The 22,167-nt window shown below is 37.6% G+C and overlaps 1 protein-coding gene across 1 annotated transcript; it reads left to right on the plus strand.

Annotated features, from left to right (window-relative positions):
- Positions 1-16,889: 16,889 nt before the first annotated feature.
- LOC104101067 (transcription factor MYB20) lies at positions 16,890-18,419 on the plus strand. The gene is made up of 3 exons (XM_009608476.4): positions 16,890-17,067; positions 17,634-17,763; positions 17,848-18,419. The coding sequence occupies exons 1-3, from the start codon at positions 16,935-16,937 to the stop codon at positions 18,230-18,232; spliced, it is 648 nt and encodes a 215-aa protein (XP_009606771.1). The 5' UTR covers positions 16,890-16,934; the 3' UTR covers positions 18,233-18,419.
- Positions 18,420-22,167: the final 3,748 nt, after the last annotated feature.

The raw sequence follows: 22,167 nt of genomic DNA on the forward strand, positions 1-22,167 counted from the left end.
GTCCAAAGGATTCCTCCAGTGTAGTCAGAGTCTCCTTTATTATGTAATGGTGATGTTGAAGATAGCTTCCCTCTGTTACCTACACTTTGCGTTACTTCATGTTTTGCCTTTTTGTGACACACTTAGATGCCTAGTCAGTCCTTTCGTTGTTCATTCCAGTGTAGCTGCTGTTTTATCTGTTGCAGCTACATACACTGTCCTACGGTTGAAGAAATTACGTTGAGTCCAGCAATGAGTGAAATTCTTCAACCCAAAACCGCCAACCGATCGTGATGGCACCTAACTCACTTGCTAGGTAAGCCAAACATAACAAAAGCGAAATATAAATACTGAATTAGCAGAAATAGTACAAGTCTAAGCCATCAACATAACATAATAGCATCGATACATAATAAATCCACCAGAACGGGTAAATACTGAGTCATGAGCTCTAAAACGGAAATGCAAGTCTGAAATACCAACTAACAATACTGTCAGAATGAAAGACAACAGTACAAATGAAAAGAGACGCCAAGAATGCAGTCGAGATGCAACCCTACCTCTTCTCTCCAAGATAGCTCAGCAATAAGTCTCAGCTACTGGTGGCTCGGTTCAATACCTGGATCTGTATAATTAAGTGCAGAGTGTAGTATGAGTATAACCGACCATATATACTCAGCAAGTATCATAACTAACCTCGGCGAGGTAATAGAAGAAAAAATTATAAATGATACTCGCTAATCACCTGTACAGTTCATAATTCCAACAAGTACTGAAAAATAATATGACCAAGCCACGAATCACACGCCCAATTCCACACGTTGCACGGCGTAGTCACGTGCAATCTGCCCGGCGTGGTCACAGGCCCAATATCACAATCCACCCGGCGTGGTCACAGGCTCAATATCAAAATTCGCACGGCGTGGTCACATGCTCAATATCACAATCCGCCAAGCGTGGTCACAGGCTCAATATCACAATCCACACGGCGTAGTCACGTGCCACCAGTCCAATTCATATCATACAAAAAGCAGATATACAAGAATACATGTACATGATCAATGAACATCAAATTTCATATTCCCAGACTGGTATAAGTGACATGCTAAGGTTTGTGCATGTGCAAAGTGTGCTATTATAGCTCAAATCAAGAAAATACATCACAAAAAGAGCAATTATCGGGTTCAATTAGGAGATTAACCTCTATGTAACCTCAAACATCGCTCAAATAGCTCACAACATGGGTACAATTATAAGAACCATCATAACATGAAGCTTAGCAATTACTCTAAGGCACATCATAGCCTAAATACTACCCCGAGCATAAAAATACCCCGGTGCACGCACATGGGCTCAACCCTGCACATGTGCGCCACCCATAGCACGTAGCTATCACAAATAACTCAGGCAACTAATACCTTAACTAAGTTTAGGTAAGATACTTACCTCAAGTAAGCTAAATCAATACTCTAAGAAGTCCTTCCCGCGTGAATCAATATCCGGACGACTCAAATCTAGCCAAAATAACTTAATATCATCAATAAAAGCAATAGAAAATAATTCCAAATGATAAAGCTAAGATCTTGAATCAACTATGCAAAGTCAACCCAAAATGTTAACTCCGGGCCCGCACTTCAGAACCCGACCAAACTCCCATATTTCAAACACCCATTCCAATACGAGCTCAAATATATGTGTTTCATCCAAATCCAACCTCAAATCGACCCTCTAATCATCAATTTATAATTTAGAAACGTTTTTACTAAAATTTCTAATTTCTTCACTTAGATTCATCCATCAAACGTTGAATTCAAAGTTGGAATCATGAATAATAAACAAATCATAGCCAAAAATACTTAACCCAATCCAAATAGTAAAAATTCCTTCCAGAATCGCCCAAATCCAAGCTTTATATCTCAAAATATGTTAAAATGACTAAAACCCTCGAAAATAGAGTACTTAAGGTCTGCCCAGGCATACCTTTCGCGATCACGAAGCATATCCAAACACTGCCTCAAAAAAGCCCTACGCGAACGTGTGATATCGATCGCGAACGCGATGTACACCCATGTTGAGCCTGCGCGAACGCGGTCCTCCACTCGTGATCGCGAAGGCTAAAAGCCTGACATCCCAACCAACCATTCCTTCTACGCGAACGCGTTGCCCAGTTTGCGATCGCGAAGGACACAACCTCTCCAAGATCAGAACGCGGTCTCCCCTCCGCGAACGCGATAAACAAACACACCTGCCATCAAATTGCCCTCTGGGAACGCGACTGCCTTGTGCGATCGCAATGAAGAAAAGCAGACATCAAAAAACAGCAATCCAAAACATGGCGAAATGGTCTGAAACGCATTCGAGGCCCCCGGGACCCCATCTAATCACACCAACCAATACCAAAATATAACACTGACTTAATCGAGGCCTCAAATCACACAAAATAACATCAAAATCATGAATCACACCTCAATTCAAGCCTAAGGAATTAATCCAAAATTTTAAATTCAAAACTTACACCGAACATGCCTACACAACTCGGAATAACTTCAAATTTTGCATGCAAGTCCCAAATGACACAATGGACCTATTCCAACTTCCGAAACCACCATCCGAACTCGATACCATCAAAGTCAATTCTCGGTCAAACCTATCAACCTTCCAAACCTTCAACCTTCCAACTTTTTCCAATTCAAGCCAAAATGATCTAGGAACCTCCAAATCTAAATCCGTACATACACCTGAGTCTAAAATCACCATACGAAGCTATTGGAACTATCAAAACATCATTCCGAGGTTGTCTACATAAAATTCAAACTCGATCAACTCTTATAACTTAAGCATCCAACCTTAGGACTAAGTGTCCCAATTCAATCTAAAACTTTCCCGAAACTAAACAAACCATGCCGGCAAGTCCCATAATCATAAATATGCATATGTAAAGCATCAAATAGAGGAAACATGGCTAAAATACTCAAAACTACTGACCGGGTCGTTACATTCTCCCCCTCTTAAATAAACGTTCATCCTCGAACGAGTCTAGAATCCTACCTGGAGTCTAAAAAAGTTAAGGATATCTGCTCCACATCTCCTAATCGGTCTCCCAAGTAGCCTCCTTGATTGGCTGAACTCTCTAATGAACCTTTACCGATGCTATATTCTTCGACCTCAACTTTCAAACCTGCTGGTTCACAATGGCCACCCCGGCTCCACATCATATGTCAAACCCTCATCCAATTGTACCGTGCTGAAGTCTAAAACATGTGACGGATCCCCATAATACTTCCGAAGCATAGAAACATGATACACTGGGTGATCTCCTAATAAATTATGTGGCAAGGCAAGTTTGTAGGCCACCTCTCCAACACTCTCAAGCACCTAAAAAAGGACCAATATGCCTAGGGCTCAACTTGCCCTTCCTCCTGAACCTCATCACACCCTTCATGAGCGAAACTCTGAGTAGAACCTTCTCACCCACTATATATGTAACATCACGAGCCTTCCTGTCAGCATAACTTTTTTGCCTGGACTGCATTGTGTGAAGCCGCTCCTGAATTAACTTCACCTTCTCCAAAGCATCACGGGACCAAGTTAGTGCCCAGTAACCTAGCCTCTCCAGGTTTGAACCAACCAACCAGAGAACCGCATCGCCTCCCATATAAGGCCTCATAAGGAGCCATATGGATACTCGACTAATAATTATTGTTGTAGGCGAACTCTGCTAACGGTATAAAATGATCCAAGGATCCTCCGAAATTTATGACACAAGCTCATAGCATGTGCTCCAAAATTTGAATAGTGCGCTCGGACTTCCTATCCATCTAGGGATGAAATGTCGTACTCAACTCAACCTGTGTGCCCAACTCTCACTGCATTGCTCTCCAAAAATGTGATGTAAACTTCCTTGATCAGAGATAATAGACGTGGGCACACCATGAAGGCGAACAATCTCCTAAATATAAATCCGAGCTAGCTGCTCTGAAGTGTAGGTAGTCATGACTGGAATGAAGTGTGCAGACTTAGTCAGTCTGTCCACAATGACCCACACTATATCGAATCTCCTCAAGGTCCGTGAAAGCCCAACTACAAAATCCATAGTGATACGCTCCCACTTCCACTCCAGAATATCAAGCCTTTGAAGCAAATCATCGGGTCTCTAATGCTCATACTTCAGCTGATGACATTTCAAACACCAAGAAACATACTGAACAATATCCTTCTTCATCCTTCGCTATCAATAGTGCCTCCTCAAATCATTATACATCTTCGCGCCCCCGGATGAATGGAATAACGCGAACTATGGGACTCCTCAAGAATCAACTCTCACAACCCATCCACATTCGGGACATAGATCTGACCCTATAGCCTCAATAACCCATTTATCTCCAATAGTAACCTCCTTAGCATCACCGTGCCGAACTGTGTCCCTCAGAATAAGCAAGTGAAAATCATCATACTGACGCACCTTGATGCGCTCAAACAAGGACGACCGTGATACAACACAAGCGAGAACCCTGCTGGACTCCGAAATATCCAACCATACGAACCGATTTTCCTAATCCCTAAAATCCAATGCTAATGGTCTCTCCCCAACTGGAATACAAGCAAGACTCCCCATGCTCTCAGCCTTCCTACTCAAATCATCGGCCACCACATTGGCCTTTCCCAGATGATAAGGAATAGTGATATCATAGTCCCTTAGTAGCTCTAACCACCTCCGCTGCCTCAAGTTGAGATCTATTTTCTTGAATAAGTGTTGGAGACTCCTGTGATCCGTGAACACCTCACAAGACACGTCATAAAGATAATGCCTCCAAATCTTGAGCACATGAACAATGACTGCCAACTCCAAATCGTGCACTTGGTAGTTCTTCTCATGGGGCTTCAACTGAAGCGAAGCATAAACAATTACTCTACCCTCCTGCATCAACATACATCTGATGCCAATCCATGAAGCATCACAATATACTGTATAAGAACCCGATCCCGAAGGCAAAACCAAAACTAGAGTTGTATTCAAGGCAGTCTTGAGATTTTGAAATCTCTCCTCACACTCATCAGACCACCTGAATGGGGCACCCTTCTACATCAATCTTGTCAATAGGGCTGTTATAAATGAAAACCCCTCCAAACAATAGCGATAATACCCAGCCAACATAGGAAACTCCAGATCTCAGTAGCAGTAGATGATCTGGGCCAACTTTAAACTGCCTCAATTTTTTTCGGATCCACTTTAATCCCCTCACTAGACACCACGTGGCTAAGAATGCCAGCGAGTCCAACTCTAAACTACCTCAATCTTTTTCGAATCCACCTTAATCCCCTCACTTGACACCACGTGGCTAAGAATGCCACCGAGTCTAACTAAAACTTACACTTGGAGAATTTAGCATATAGCTTCTTCTCCCTCAAAGTCTGGAGCACGATCCTCAGATGCTGCTCATGATCCTCTCAGCCGTGAGAATACACCAATATATCATTAATAAAAATTATGACGAAGGAGGGTGGGCAAACCTCAGCGACGATGCTGAGTCCCAAAGGGGTGAATGTGATGCCCATGATAGAGGGCAGGCTGATGAGGGCGGGTCAAGCACGACTGGCAGGTTTCTAGGCTAGCAAGCTTTTGAAGAAGGGGTGGACATGTCACCTTACGCGAATACTATATCGGAATGGGAGAGAAAAGTGAAGAGATTTATAAGGCATAACACAAGTTCACATGGAACATACATTTTTGGGGCTTGAGGTGGCGTATCCCAAAAGACAAATTCGGACGGGCCTAGGCCCAAAGCAAACAATATGTGCCATGGACTTGGGTCATGACAAATATAGTATCAAAGCCGAATCTCCCGTACTACGATGGTGGGGCAAACCTCAGTGAGGATGATGAGTCCCAAGAGGGGCGAATGTGATGCCCATGATAGAGGGCGGGCTGATAAGGGCGGGTCAAGTAGGACTGACAAACTTCTAGGTTGGCGAGGTTTTGAGAAAGAAGTGCACATTTCACCTTAGGAAATTCCCACATCGAAATGGGAGAGAAAAGTGAAGTGCTTTATAAGGCATGACACAAGTTCACATGGTACGCATGCTTTTGAGGCTCGAGGTGGCATAGCCCCAAAAGATAAATTCGTATAGGCCTAGACCCAAAGCAGATAATACGTACCACGGGCTTGGGTCGTGAAAAATATAAATATGGCATCAGAGCCGAATTTCCCTCAGTGCGATGGTGGGGCAAACCTCAGTGAGGACGCTGAGTCCCAAGGGGGGTGAATGTGATGCCCGTGATGGAGGGCGGGTCAAGCATGACTGGCAGGCTTCCAGGCTGGCGAGCTTCTAAAAAAGAGGTGCACAAGTCACCTTAGGCGAATCCCAATATTAGAATGGAAGAGGAAAGTGAATTGCTTTATAAGGCATGTTACAAGTTCACATAGTACGTACGCTTTTGTAACGACCCGACTTGTCGTTTTAAGAATTAGCGCCTCGTCCAGTGGATTAAGGTCTCGAGCAGCTTCGTAATATGTATTATGACCCGCGGGTGTGGTCGAGTTTGATTTACTGAAGATTCAAAATTTTATTTAAAGAACAATTCTTATTTAGAAGCTTAAATAGAAAGAGTTAACCGGAGAGTTGACTTTTGAGCAAACGACCCTGGAATGAAATTTTTATGATGTCAATAGCTTCGTATGATGATTTTGGACTTAGGCGTATGTTCGAATTTGGATTTGGAAGTCCGTAGGACAATTGGTATATTTGGTTGAGGTCCCGAGGGGCTTGGGTGTATTTTTGGATCATTGATTGATAGATTAGTAAAGTTAAGAAATTTGGGAGTTTGACCATGGTCAATATCAGGTCAAGACGGCTCCTTTTCAGTGTTTTGAGTGCACGAGCAGGTCCGTAGCGTATTTTATGATTGAAATTCATATATGGTTTGTGTCTGGGAGGTTCCGGATGAGTTTCGGGGTGAGTTTTGAGCGAGTCGGGGCATTTCGGCACTCTGATATTGTTCTGGCACTTTTGGGGGTGCGGACAGCACATTTTTGGGTGCTGAGGCGAAGGAGGGGTACGGACCGCACATAAGAACGCGGACAGCAGCAGAATTTCACGACCGCGCTCAAGATTTCGCGAACCGCACAATTCTGTCCGCGTCCGCGTGCCAGGAAGTTCTGCAGACCCGCTGGTCGGACTTCGGAAGCTTATATCTTTTGATCTACAAGGAATTATGAGATGATTCAAAAACGAAAATTGTAGTCCTTCGTGTCTAGTTTCCAGAAAGGTAAAGAGGTCATCATTTGGACATTAGTAGAAAAAGTTATGGACAAAATACTAAAGCCTGGCAGTGCTGGCCCAAGAATTTCGCGGCCGCATCATTTTTTTCTGCGACCGCAGGACCTGGGGTGCGGCCGCGGTTGGAATTTCATGGACCGCGTAGGGGAGTTCAGAGGGTGCACTATATAAACGGGGTTTAGGGCATTATTTCACATTTTGGACCTAGGGAGCTCGGTTTGTGGCGATCTTTCGAGGGTTTTTTAAGAAATTCATCGGGGTAAATAATCTTTGGTTAACATACATGAATATATCACTGATTTTATCATTTAATTAGTACTTTGAGATGAAAATTTTGGAAAAATTATAGAAATTTCATAAACCACAAATTTAAGATTTGGAGGTCGATTTGTTATTGGAATTCGATAAAATTGGTATGGTTGAACTCGTATCGGAATGGGTGTTCGGATTTCATAAAAATTATGTCGGGTTCTGAGGGGCGGGCCCCGCATTGACTTTTGTTGACTTTTTGAAATAAATTTCTAAGTCGACGTTTTATTATCCGGAATTATTTTCGATGAATTTTAATGAAGTTATACAACTGATTTGAATAGATTTGAGCGGTCCGGAAGCCAATTCAAGCAAGAAGGAGATTTTAGAATATAGGCATAACTTCAAAAAGGTAAGTGTCTTGCTTAACCTTGAGTGGGAGAATTACCCCTTAGACATCGAGTCTTATATGCCATTTGTGAAATGTGAAAAGCCGTGTACGCGAGGTGACGAGTACGTACTCGGGCTTATATGTGCAAATTTTATTGGATTAAAGTCTTAGGCATTATTGTATAGTAAATTGGATAATCGTGGATAATTATTAAATCATCTGTTTGCCATGCCTAAATCCTTGTTGTTGAATTTATTTTTATATGACAATTTGATGGAATTATTACTTGTATATTTATGTGAATTCCGTGAGTTTGATGGTTAATATTTCTTGGAATTTAACTTCATTATGGATTTTTTCTCTGTAAATAATTAATTAAGCAAGGTTAAGAAAAAATATTAATATAATTATTTAAATTTGCATTAATGAAGGCTTTGCTTTATGCTGAGTAATTTCTATCTCTATTAATTATTTTTGGGTGTTATATACATTGTGTGGAGCCTTGGGCTATTTGTTGTGAAATTAATTGATTTCGTTATATTTTTGGAATTTGGTTGTGGCCATTGGGTAAATTGTGATATGAATTGATTTTATTATGTTGTCGTGATAATTTTCCGTGTAAATTATTGTGTTGTGAGAGTTATTATTTTGGGGAGATAAGGGTGACATTTCACCGTTGATATTATGTGGGTATAAGGGTGGTATTTCATTGTTGTTGTGTTTGTTGGAATATTGTCTGGGCGGAGCGATAAGGGTGGCTATAGGAACGATAAGGGCGACAATAAGAGCGATAATGGTGGCTATTGATATTATCTAGGCGGAGCGATAAGGGTGGCTATAGGAGCGATAAGGGCGGCAATAGGAACGATAAGGGTGGCTATTGTCAGGGACGATATGTGATGATGTGGGGTTGTGGTGTTGATAATTTTCATGTGATATTGTGATTTACTTGTGTTTATTTTTATACCTTGTGCAATTTGTCTTGTTGTTGGTAAATTGATAATAATTTAATTTATGTTGAAATTGGGAGCCTATGGCTATTGCCAAGCGGTTTATAAAATAAAATATGGGCACGAGATGCCATGAATTATAATATGAAATGGGGATATTGGCGTGTGAATTGTCTATGCAGTTGTGATATGAAATGTGGGCACGAGGTGCTATGATGAAATGATAATAATATTTGGCACGTAAATTATCCATGCAGTTGTGATATAAGATGAGCGCACGAGGTGCCGGGGAAATATGATGATTTAATTATGGGCACGAGGTACCATGAAAATATGAAAATGGGTTGAGACCCGTATTTTTATGATTTTGAAACGAGGTGTCACATGGTGACTCTTTAATCAAAAGAATTATATTTGAATGATATTTATTCAACAAAGAAAAGGAGTTTTATTCGTAAGAATTATATGTGAAGGATATTTATTTGAAAAGCTTGAATTAATTGGGCGTACATGTATTTATTAATTGTTGAGTGATATATATGGTATTCTTGTTGTCTTGCTGCGCATACCACTATTTGTTTTATCCTGCCCTTATTGCTATCTGTTTTTCTAGTATTTTGTATATTATATTGCGCAGGTTAATAAACTAGTGAGTGTCTTGACTGTACCTCGTCTCTACTCCATTGAGGTTAGTCTTGATACTTACTGGGTACCGACCGTGGTGTACTCATACTACACTTCTGCATATTTTTGTGCAAAGCCAGGTATTGGAGATATCGGACTTGAGCAGAGTTATAGCGGGATCGTAAATATTTAAGGTAGATATGTTTGGTCGTCGCAGTCCCTTGAGGTCTTTTCATTTCATTGTACTGTTAATTTGTAATCAAACAGTATTGCATATTCGGTCCTCGTGATCATTCCATGTATTCAGTTAGAGTTCGTGACTCAGTACTACCAGTCTTGGGAGCTTATATATTGTAATTATTTCTGCTATTAGTTTCAAAAAAATGGCTTCAAAAGATAATTGAAATCGGCTTACCTAGTCTTAGAGACTAGGTGTTATCATGACGCCTGTGGTGGGATTTTTGGTCGTGACAAGTTGGTATCAGATCTCTAGGTTCACAGGTTCTACGAGTCATGAACGAGTCTAGTAGAGTCTTGCAGATCAGTACGGAGACGTCTGTACTTATCTTCGAGAGGCTACAGAACTGTTAGGAAATTTCTATTTCTTTCATTCCTATCGTGCGAAATTTGTTGAATTTGGAATTTGAAACTTTGTATCTCCATTCTCTCACAGATGGCGAGGACACATGCTACTAGGTTAGCTGAGCAGGCATCCGCACATACTGCTAGGGCTGCAAGAGGCCGGGGCCGAGGTAGAGGCCAAGGTAGAGGTCGAGGAAGGGCACGTGCTGCGACTAGAGCACCTGTCAGAACAACATTTGAGGAGCCACTAGTAGCTTCAGTTGGGGGACAGGTACCAGAAGTACCTGTTGTTACCCCCGAACTTCAGGAGACCTTAGCACAGTTCATGAGTATGTTTGGTACATTAACTCAGGCGGGATTGATCTCTGTTGCACTAAATATTTCGCAGATTGGGGGAGTAGCTCAGACTCCTACCATAACTCCAGAGCAGCAGGTTCACGTTGGTCAGGTTCCGGGTGCAATATCGGTACAACCTGTTATTTCGGTTCGGCCCGAGGCATCAGAAGAAGAACAAAAGAGACTTGAAAGGTTTAAGAGGTATAGTCCACCTACTTTCAGTGGCACAGCTACAGAGGATGCCCAAGGATTTCTAGAAAATTGTCACTGTATTCTCCGTACCATGGGTATTGTGGAGGTGAGCGTAGTTGCCTTTACTACATTTCAACTGTCATGTGCAGCGTATCGGTGGTGGCAAATCTATGAAGAGGGTATACCAGCCGATGCCACACCACCAACTTGAGCCCAATTTTCTAAAATATTCTTGAAAGAGTTTGTTCCCCAGACTCTCAGAGATGCATGGCGCGCAGAGTTTGAACAGTCCCGTCAGGGCACTATGACAGTGTCAGAATATGCTATCAGGTTCAGTGAGTTAGCCCGTCATGCACCTATCTTGGTTCCTACAATCAGATAGCGGGTCCGCAAATTTATTGCGGGGATCGAATATGATATTAAAATATGCATGGCTCGAGAATTGCAAACTGATACTCCATTCCAACAAGTAGTGGAGATTGCAAGAAAGATTGAGGGTGTTTTAGGCGAGGAAAGGGATTCTAAGGAGGCCAAAAGGTCTCGAAAATATTGAGGGTTCAGTGAATTTTACTCTTCAGCTAGAACCCATTATAGCGGAAGCTTGAGCAGTCGGTCAGCTCAGTCCGCACATCAGATTACTCGGAATGCTCCAGTTTACAGTGCACCACCGACACGAGATTCTTACAGTGGTTATTCCAGTTATCCAGCACAGACTCAGTACGAGCAGCCACGACCTCAGAGGGGTTGCTATGAGTGTGGTGATACTAGGCATATCATGAGAGATTGTCCCAGACTTGGGATGGGTGGATTTCATCAGAATACTCCAGCTATAAACTTTATTCCAGTTGATACTCCACGTGCACAGTCAGCTAGAGGTGGACGACAGGCGGGTAGTGGGCGCCTAAAAGGTAGAGGCTCGACCCATTGATTTAGTCACTATGATTTGGCTGAGGCCAATATACCAAATGGTGTCGTTACATGTACGATCCTGATTTTTATTATAAAAGGATATTTTTCTTAATTTGATTCGGTTCTGAATATTTAGGTGAGTCCTCCTATTATGCTTCACTTATGGGTGAGCTTCATAAATTTGTGATCCACTTATATATTTATCCCTGTTGGGAGGTTTGAAGGTGTGAGCCCGTGTTTGTCATTTATTTTTGTACACCATTGAGGGCTATAAGTCCAAAAGTAATTTTTATTATTCCTTACAGTGGGTTTAATGTGTTTCGGAATAATTGATCCCAATTTTTATGAATTATATGCCCTACCGGTATGAGGGTTCATTATGTGTTGTGAAAACTGTTTATGAAATATATTGAAAAGAAGAAAGAAAAGAAACTGAAATTTTAGATGGCACAATGTACAAAATACTTGTGATTCGGAGTTGAGGACGAGATCCTCGTATTTTATATATGATGTAAAATATTTAACCGGGCTACAAGTCGCGGTGGAAGTTATATAAGGATGAGGTCCTTGTGGTGAAATATTTATGAGTCTTAAATTCTCCCTGTGTGAAGTTTAAATTGTACTATAGTACTAATAGGGAGTCATGCCTGATAGGCTTAAGTGATAATTCTTTTATGTGTTTCTGTGCCATAATTGTGCTGTAATTATTAAGTTTTAACCTATGAGATGAGTTCCCGGGTGGCGTTAAATGTGACTCATTAATCCGAGTAAGTAATCATGAGGTCTTCATGCCTCACATTCTGTTGTCAGTGTTGTGAAAATTCAAAATGAGGTGGTGGTTAATATGAGATTAATTGATGATGCTGGAATTAATTATGAACAGTTTTTAAGACCAGAGATGTGGTGATGAGCATACATATGATGTGCTTCATGTCCTGATATCATTATGATAATGCAATGCTTGTGATGTCGAGATTGGTATTATTGATATATACCTTGTGGTATTTTTTTGAGTTGTGGATGTGTTGTTAGGAGTTTTTTTTTGTGTTACTCTGGTAGGTGGATAGGCCCAATTACAGAGGAGACTCTACCGAAATTTCTGAAAAATTTGGGAGTTAGTAAAATTTGGAGGATTGGGATTTGCAAAGGAAGAGATAAATATGTTATATATTTGAGGGCGAATAATCCTAAGCGGGGAAGAATGTAGCACCCCAGAGAAAGTTTTGAAGTACTTCAACACCATCAAGAAAATTGATGTGTGCGTAGGCACGGGTTGTTATAACCAGTTGAGACTAATACCGTGCGTTGTTGTGAAAATCAGACCTTTTGAAATGTTTGGAGTGTAAGAAATTGATCTTAAAGTATGGATAAAAGAAATAAACTCAAATGAGATGATATTGTCAGGCTTATCTCAAATGCAGTAGCGTGGAATCAACCGTTAAGTATATGTGTAAAAGTAAAATCATCAATTTGGTAACCTCAGAATAATTCTTAGAACGTTCGAGGATGAATGTTTGTTTAAGAGGTGAAGAATGTAACGACCCGACTTGTCGTTTTAAGAATTAGCGCTCGGTCCAGTGGATTAAGGGCTCGAGCAGCTTCGTAATATGTATTATGACCCGCTTCGAAATTCCAACCGCGGCCACGCCCTAGGTCCCGCGGTCGCGAAAAAAATGGTGCGGCCGCAAAATTCTTGAGGGATGCCGACAGGTAAGAAAATGACTAAGGGTCATCAAGTTACAGAGGAAGGGCCTAGTAGTAGACCACCAGTAGATGAGAGTCAGACTGAGACACAGCATGGATCAACATCCTAGGTTTTCTCGACTACCCTAGTTCCGGAGGAGCCCCGAGGATTTCCAGTACCCTCAGCATCCCCATCAAGTGCAGCGGAGCAGAAATTGTGGGAGGCAAAACAACTATTGACCTAGATAGTAGCAGCACATGTACAATGGCAGGTGGGAGCATCTTTGGGTGTTGAACCTTCAGAGAGATCGACTAGTTCAAGGGTATGAGAGTTCCTTAGTCTAAACCCCTAGAGTTCACTGGCTCAGATCTGCACGAGGACCTACAAAATTTTATAGATAAGCTTCAGAAAACCTTTATACACTCATAGAGAGATCAAAGCCAGGCAGGGCCATCCAGACCTTACTGTAGGCAGTGTTGGAAGGCGCACTCAGGAGTGTGTCGTCTGGGTACCAATGTATGTTATTGGTGCGGGATTCCTGGCAACAGAATACGAGATTGTTATTATCGGATAAGGAGGAGTGCTATGATATCATCATCATGAGTAGCATTTCCTCAGAGGATCAAATGAGATTAGAGTTACCGCGATGAGGATGTCGGTATGTTATTATTTATTTTACTAAGTAATGTACGATAGCAAATTACAGATTGTTATATATATAGTTTACAAACGAGATCTCGGGTTAGCGAATAAGAATTTTACGGGAGTAGCGTTAACTTAAGGTGAATCATTAGTAGTTAAGCATGAGATTACGGGTGATTGGCCAAATTAAGTGTAGATTAGTGTGCCGGAAACGACTATGTAGAACAATTCATCTCGTGAATATGCACTAGGACCTTAGCTCGAGGAAATAGAAAGTACATAACGCCCATATGTTACGAGTGAGTTAAGTAAGGAAGGTAAATTGGAAGTCTTTCCGTCCCTGTATGAAACTTGAGAGTTGGATCATCCTATTAGACTCACGTGGGGAGCATAAGATGAATTATGACCAGAAGACTTAGTATTTCTGCCGTCAGCTCCTAGAACCTCATAAGGAGGTCTATGATGTAAGAAAGTTAGATGGAGAACCGATAACTATAGGTCTAAAGCGGACAATACGTTACATGGTCTTGGATCGTGATAGATACTGTACCGAAATATATACAAAGTTATACGATACACATATTATCGATTAAAACATAAATATTAATGCTGCCTCGTAGGGTCTGCAGCGTTTTCAGAACATCCCCTGTATCAAAGAGGAAAAGTTGTATTCTTTTGTCGACTGCTGTTTGCTTGCTCGGTCCGGACGGCACAATTCCGTTGATGGAAGAATTCTGTCTGTCCCATCGAGTAGAAGCTGCAAAATAAAAGATCAACTATCAACTGCACCCTAAATTTGTTACTTCTAAACACAATAAACGACACAATTATCAATATATTATCCAATGGTTCCTTGCCCTACATAAGTATTAAACTACATCAAAAGGTAAGAGATGATTAGCAGCTGAGCTCGTCAATGTGAATTTAGCTATCAGAATCAGGTAATAATGGATACAAGCCATCAAAAGAAACTGATAATATAATATAGATCCAAATTAGGGAAGCAAGCAAATGTGATCCCATCTATATTAAGTGGAATTAATAACCTGAAATATCATTTTAAACTACATTGATATTATAAAAAAAATTAGTCGACTTAAGGCAAAAAAACGACTTTACCGAAAGTTGGCTCTGCCAAATCATTTTATATAGTTAAGACGGAAGGCCTCAAGTCCCACTCAAAGTCAATAATATTGTGAAAGCATTATTATATTCTATATACTTGTCTTTAGTTAAACCATCTCATAAACATCTCAATATTCGATTTGTGCTTATTAATATAAATGAAACCATGGTCCATGTAAAGATTGTTCTATTGAAAATTACAAATCCAATGAACTCAAGGGTGTATCATTATTCAGAAATCATGACTATGTACTTGAATGAGAACCGTGTCTAAATCTCATTCAGACAGCAATATCTCCGTACAAACTATTCTTTTGTTCTTCTGTCTATGTATACTTGCTAGCCACCTTTGCCTTTGCAATTCAATACTCCATTTAAATCTTCCGGATTTATGTAGTGGTTTTTGATTAGGCACTAAATTAAAAAAAAAATTGAAACTTGTGATCTAAAATAAGTTATAGACAAGACCGGCTGATGGGTGAAGCAACTAAAGCAATTGCTTTAGGCCTCACCCTTTTGGAGCCCCCAAATTTTACCCACAATTAAGTACTTAGTTAAATTGGTATTAAGTATTTTACGTAGAAAATCAATTTATATTGTGATTGATTTACTGTTTCACCAAAAACCTGGTAATGTGAATCTTTCCCTAAATCCTTTATGTGTGAATAAATTGGGGAATAAGTTTGACATGTAAATTACTGTTTTCTCTCTTTACGTTTCCTCAAATAGAAAACTTTAAAGTTTAAAAAATTATTTACAACTTTACATATTAAAATGTTAAAAATAGAATTTATATAAAATAAATATTAGTCTTTTCAAAATTTAAAGTCTCTCGTTAAAATTTTATTTTAGGCCACCAAACTTATTGAGTCGCCCCTTATCATAGACATTTGTATGATTAAAATCATCTCATAACGAATAAAATGGAAAAATTAAAATTAAAATAATTAACTAAGAAAGTACGACGACAGTACAAATGAAAGTACGACACACAAATTGAGACAAAAATAGTAGTGAATAATACTGATAGTATAAAGAATTTATAGTATTAATGCATTATAACATGTTATTACTGACTTTTTATGTTGCCAAATTAAGATTACTACAGATAACTATCTATTGTATGTAATCTTGATGTGATGGTAGTGCATTGTTCCTGCACAGAAATTTAACTCTTAGATGATTGACATAGATGGTTTCTTCGTAAGAGAGCATATTCTAGTTAATTCGTTGGAGATTAAATTAGTCAACAAACTCTATTGACAATATCACGAATATTATTGAAGTTGTCAAGAAAAAATAATGACAATTTAAATATGCAATGATGAGTACTTTATATAATAATCATTTCAGTTGGCACTTGTAACTAATTAATAATATGTGTTTGCTAACAAATTGCAGTTAGAATATTGACAAGTTGAATCCCATAGAGATTTGATGCACGGGATAAGGTAAAGAAAATTAAAGCAAAGTCGAACACCGTGGCCTTTAATAGAATCAAAAAGCTCCAAATAATCAAAAGGTAAATAAAATAAACAAAGAAGAAGAAAAGGACTTGCCTCCCATAAATGTAACTAGCCAGCTGAAAGGCAACTCCAAGAATCTTTTTGAAAATTTATAATGTTTTACTTTTTGCAAAATTCAATTGGAGAATACATCGTGGGCATATATATATAAAAACATGTCAACGACAAGAACTCACGTCTGTTTCTTCATTTTATTAATTGCAAATAGTCCTTTTTGGCAATGATAAGGAAACCAGACATATTGAATTTAATAATATTGTTTCAAAGGTTGATTCTTTAATTTCCTCCTCAATTATGAGTAAACTCATAAAAGAAATGGTATTTTTAATCTATGATGAGTTGGCAGAATCTTTGCTTTTGTTTATAAGCCACATTTTGGCTGCTGATCCCAAGTTTAATTAATTTCCTTGACTGAATGAAACTTGTTCAAGTTTAGGTTTTCTTTTGAAGTTTAGTTCCCCAAAAATATGGGAAGACAACCTTGTTGTGACAAGATTGGACTCAAAAGGGGTCCTTGGACTATTGAAGAAGATCATAAGCTTATGAATTTCATCCTCAACAATGGTATACAATGCTGGCGTCTTGTACCAAAATTAGCAGGTACTTAATATATAGTTTCCCAAGAATCAAACTCTCTAATTACTACTTTAATTTGCTAGTATATATTTATTATGCATTTTGATTTGTTTTTTTAATCTCAATGAGACTATTAACTAGCAACACTGATTTTACGGAAACATGATAGGAAAAACTTAATATATGATTAAATGATGTATTCATGTGACAACATAATATATAGTATTAATCAACCATTAATTGTTATTCGTAGAAGTGCATATTTAAGACATGACTTTATTGGCCGGTTTAGACACTGTGTGTGTAAGTGTATGTCATTTTCACCCTAATCTTCTCTAATAGTAGCGTAGTAAAGCTTACATGCACCTGGTTCTTACACCAACATAAACAATTTAAAAATAAGTGTAACAAATTAACGTGCAAATATATGGCATAAGTAAGATAGATGTCTGCATTCTTTTTTTTTTTTAAATTGACTTGATACTATGATAGTAGATGGAGTTATCTGGTAATAACATACAATAATTTTGGATTTTTGTTTGACATTTTGATATAAATTATAAAAAATTTCCTTTATAATGATATTGAAGGGCTAATGAGATGTGGAAAGAGCTGTAGATTAAGGTGGATAAATTATCTAAGGCCAGATCTCAAAAGAGGAGCACTGTCAGAAGCAGAGGAAGACATGATCATCAAGCTTCATTCTCAGCTTGGCAATAGGTATTAACCTCAGTATTTTACAAAGTTACTAAACCTTTGATTAAAGCGGCCTAATAAATACGAGTACTTTTTAATAAATAATAGGTGGTCGAAAATAGCGGCGCATTTTCCAGGGCGTACAGACAATGAAATAAAGAATCACTGGAATACAAGGATCAAGAAGAAGCTAAAGCTCCTTGGCTTAGACCCTTTAACACACAAGCCTATTGAACAGTCTGAGAAGCTGGAATTGCCAGAAACTTTAAACTTTCCACAGGAGCAGCAGAATATTCAAATTTCAACATCTAGTCCCAGCTTAGATGAAATGAATGAGAGTAATTTGGAAATGGGATCAAATGAGTTGTTCCAAAATTCAGACACATTTTCCAGCGACATGTATAATCCAGGACTTGAAGATCCTTTCCAGAATTGGATAGATAGCCCAATTCATTGGAATCTTTTCGACAACTTAGACGACAATTTTCTATGAGAATCTATTTAGATCAATTATTCCCTTGCTTCCGGTTATGACGTTGGTCGGATCTTCTAAATTGCGAATGTATGCTTCCACTATTCTTCTTGAGTTGAGTATTAAGAAATATATCTATTCAGTTCAACTGCAACATTATTTGGTATTTGGACAGATGGTTCTTGTTTGAATAAAAATCTTCATGATGTCACCTAGAATATCTTTACAAAACCCAAAATATTGCTTGTTTTAAATCCAACTATTGAAAATTATGCGAAATCGGGTGCATCACGAATAACCAATTAGGACAAAGGTGGTTTACGTGCATAACTAAAGAGCTGCTATATGTTGATAATTGATGAAAGTTGTAGTTTTCCTTTTGAGTTAGACTTGAATTCGAATAATCCTTCACATTGTAATTAAGATATTTGAGGACTTTATAATTGTATTACTGACATCATTCATCTCTTGGTTTTAGATGATACAGAGTATAAATGTACAATGTATTTTATACAAAACGCAGAAGAGATTACTGCACCCTACTATCCAGTAAAATTATTGAGTACAACCTGAACCAAGAACTAGTGGCAGAGACACCCTTTAATAAGGGATCCAATCCGACACTGCTTTTTAAATCAGTGTAATATATATTTTAAAAATAATAATATGTATATATACAATGAATAGACACGCTTGAAAATAACATAAAGCATATATTAATATTTGAAATCCACCACAATATCGCTCATAAATCGAATTGTAATAATAGATTGACATCGTATCTCGGCTTGTGCAGAGAAGGAAATGCCCCTTAAATCCTAATTAAGTTAACACCTTCCTTAGGAAAGTCTTTTGATGAGACATTAATTAAAGCTAGTCTTCCCTTGGTTCATATTGATGATTCAACGATACAACGAAGAAAGGTTCAAAATCAAAGTCTGCCCCTGGTCCTGGACATGTCAGCCAATTCTCAATTGCAAAATAGGCCTTAAAAAAGCAAACTCCTCTATCCTCACTCCTCACTCCTCACCAACCAAAAATATTAAAAGACAAAAAAGGAAAGTTAGCAAAGACAGGCTTCTAACTACTTTACATCCGTCTGATCATGAGTGGACCTTGCCTCGTTGTCATATATAGTGAATCTGTTATTTGCATATTTTAAAGAAGATTTTGGAACTTGTCATCAAAAATATACGAGTTCATAATTAAATATTATATATATAAGTAATAAATTTTCTAATATAAATTTATCTATCTATATTATATTAAAAGTACAAAAAATTTTAATAAAATGTCGTCCGCCTTTTTTACCCTTAAAAATAAACTTTTTTCTTGGACAAAATTGTAATTGTAACTAAATTATTTGCTTAGGACTTAGAAATCAACTAGAATTTTGGTTATTAAATCTGTATACGAGTGGAATCGAACTCATGGTGTATCCTAACCTCCGACAAAATAAGCCAGGCTCGAGACATGGCAACAAGAGACCGAAATCGAGCCAGAATCCGGGGGCATGACGCCTGCCATCGGAAATATCGAGGTCATGGTCCCGGAATCGGTCTTAGCCTCGATCGACTTCGAAGGACATTGTCGGACAATTCAGTATAGCCAACAGAAGGCCGAAATATCCGTAATCGACCGAATATTACGGCGGGGATCTCGGCACGTATCAATGAGGAACCGGCAATCAGTGAATCGAAAGATTCTTTACCTTTTGGAGAGTTGTACCTAACATAGAACTTCCCTACTGTATAAAGGGGGCCTGATAATTCATGAAATACATTGTAACATGCACTCAAAAGCAATTATATTATTATTATTTTTGTCTCCAACTCTTGTTCTTTTTCGTCTATACCGGTCTCAGTGAGCTCAGTTCGAGAGTGGCTATTTCATTAAGGCTAAAACTATCCAACTCGTGTGGTTTGAATTTATTTTGTCTTGGTTTATTCAATAGCAACTTAATTTATCGCTTTGTATCAAATTAATCCGCGTATACTTAAAACCACTTAAAAATTTAATTGTTATCCGATTTTGAGGGAAAACAAAATCTTTCCTTATTGAACTAGGTATGAAGATTTAATATTTAGGAATCTATAATTTATCTTTTTTGAATAATTTAAGCCAAGTAACAATTTAAGCATGATTAACGCCTCTACTTACATATATACAAAATCTTGTGTTTTTATGGACGGGTTTTCCTCATCTATGTTCAATAAGAGATATAAAAGTTAGTTTGATCTAATATTTGTTTCAAAACTTTTCACGACTATTTACTTTATTAAAAGTTAATATCTTCTGAAAAACGCTGTCAATAGTCTAATTAAAATATTGTTATACACATGATTTATATAATCAACATATGCTAATTTAGAATTAACACTTCATTAGTTGATTGAACTCCTTTTAATGATTTTTTTAAAAAAAAATTTAAACTCTCTAATATTGAAAATTTAACGTTTATCAGAAACCATGAAGGTAATATGATGACCTATAAACATCTAATTTTTATTCAACCATATCATTTGTCAACAATTTTAAGGTGCTTAGTTTACAAAAATACAAGGCCTTAGTTTACATAATACAAGGCTTGATTGTTGATATTATATTTGGTTTATATTACTTTAAACAATAAATTCAGCTACAAGCATATCAAACTTGTGATTACAATAATATTTTAAACTGTTGCTAAACTAATATAGTTGAATCTTTAAAATAATGATAATTTATCATTTTCCCCTTAATACTTTGAAAAGTTATCCTCATCATTGTAAATTATTGAAATTTCAAACTAATTGGTAGTTCCATCAAGGACTGAAATGAATTTAGGATAGTCTTTAATTTTATTTGGCCTTTGGATAAACGTGGTAAAGAAGAAGTTTTAGACTCTACGGAAAATAAATCTATTAATTCTTTTTACACCAGAATAGGTTCATTTAGCATACCTATAATTTTCATAAACTAGGGATGACATATAAGATTTTTATGTACTTAAGTTACCAAAAAATAAAAAATTCATCACCATATTGAAACAGATCTATAAATACCAACATTACAGAAAAAACTAAGAATCGGAATCGACCTGAAAAAAGAAGGATAAATAAATAGAGCGCGTTTCTAATTCTTATCAATCTCTTTTGTAATACTTGAAAAAATCAATAGTTTGTGAAAAAATATCTTAACTTCATATTTCTACACAAAACATTTATTTCAGAATCATGACATATTAATATCTGATCTATTTTTATTCTTAACAAATGGAAACCTTATCTTCATAAATTAGAATTACGTTGAAAGTTATATATTGATTTCTTTTACGGTAATTTCAAAAAGGTTTTATATGTCATGTATTACTAATATAACTAATTTAATTTAATTCATCACCATGTTCAAAAGATATTGAGTTTAGCTACTAAATATGTTAATAATCTAGTATTTTTTTTATCATTTAAATAAATATTTGCATTTATTTTAACCAAAATTGTTATTCTCAAATATTTGTTTGTTATGTATATTTGTTTCTATTTTTTATTAATTGGCACAGCATTCACGTACAACACATACACTAAGAGCCCGTTTGGATATAAGAAATTTTTTACTTTTTTTCGAAATTAATATTTGGCCATAAATTTTCAAATTTTTACTTGAACATGGATTTTGAAATTTTTTGAAAATTTAAAAAACTCCAAAAAATTGTTTTTCAAAATTTTCACTCAGATCACTCACAAAACTTCAAAAATAACCCAAAATTATATTCATGTCCAAATACAACTCTAATTTTAAATACCATTTTCACTTGCATTTTTTTTAATATTTTACAATTCTTATGTCCAAACGCCCACTAAAACTAGTACAACTTATAAGTACACTAAAAGTATTGAATTCGTGTGAATCGTACATTTAAGTCCGCCCCTGAATGCAGCTTATTAGAAAGTGGACAAGTTAGACTCTAGCTAAAG

Source organism: Nicotiana tomentosiformis, chromosome 12 (assembly GCF_000390325.3).
Source record: "Nicotiana tomentosiformis chromosome 12, ASM39032v3, whole genome shotgun sequence".
Taxonomy (NCBI): Eukaryota; Viridiplantae; Streptophyta; class Magnoliopsida; order Solanales; family Solanaceae; genus Nicotiana; species Nicotiana tomentosiformis.

Bases quoted from the DNA above. Each gene is read 5' to 3' on its own strand.
- LOC104101067 (XM_009608476.4), top strand. From the start codon at position 16,935: ATGGGAAGACAACCTTGTTGTGACAAGATTGGACTCAAAAGGGGTCCT. The intron at 17,068-17,633 runs GTACTTAATATA...ATGATATTGAAG, and splicing joins TCTTGTACCAAAATTAGCAG to GGCTAATGAGATGTGGAAAG. The intron at 17,764-17,847 runs GTATTAACCTCA...AATAAATAATAG, and splicing joins CATTCTCAGCTTGGCAATAG to GTGGTCGAAAATAGCGGCGC.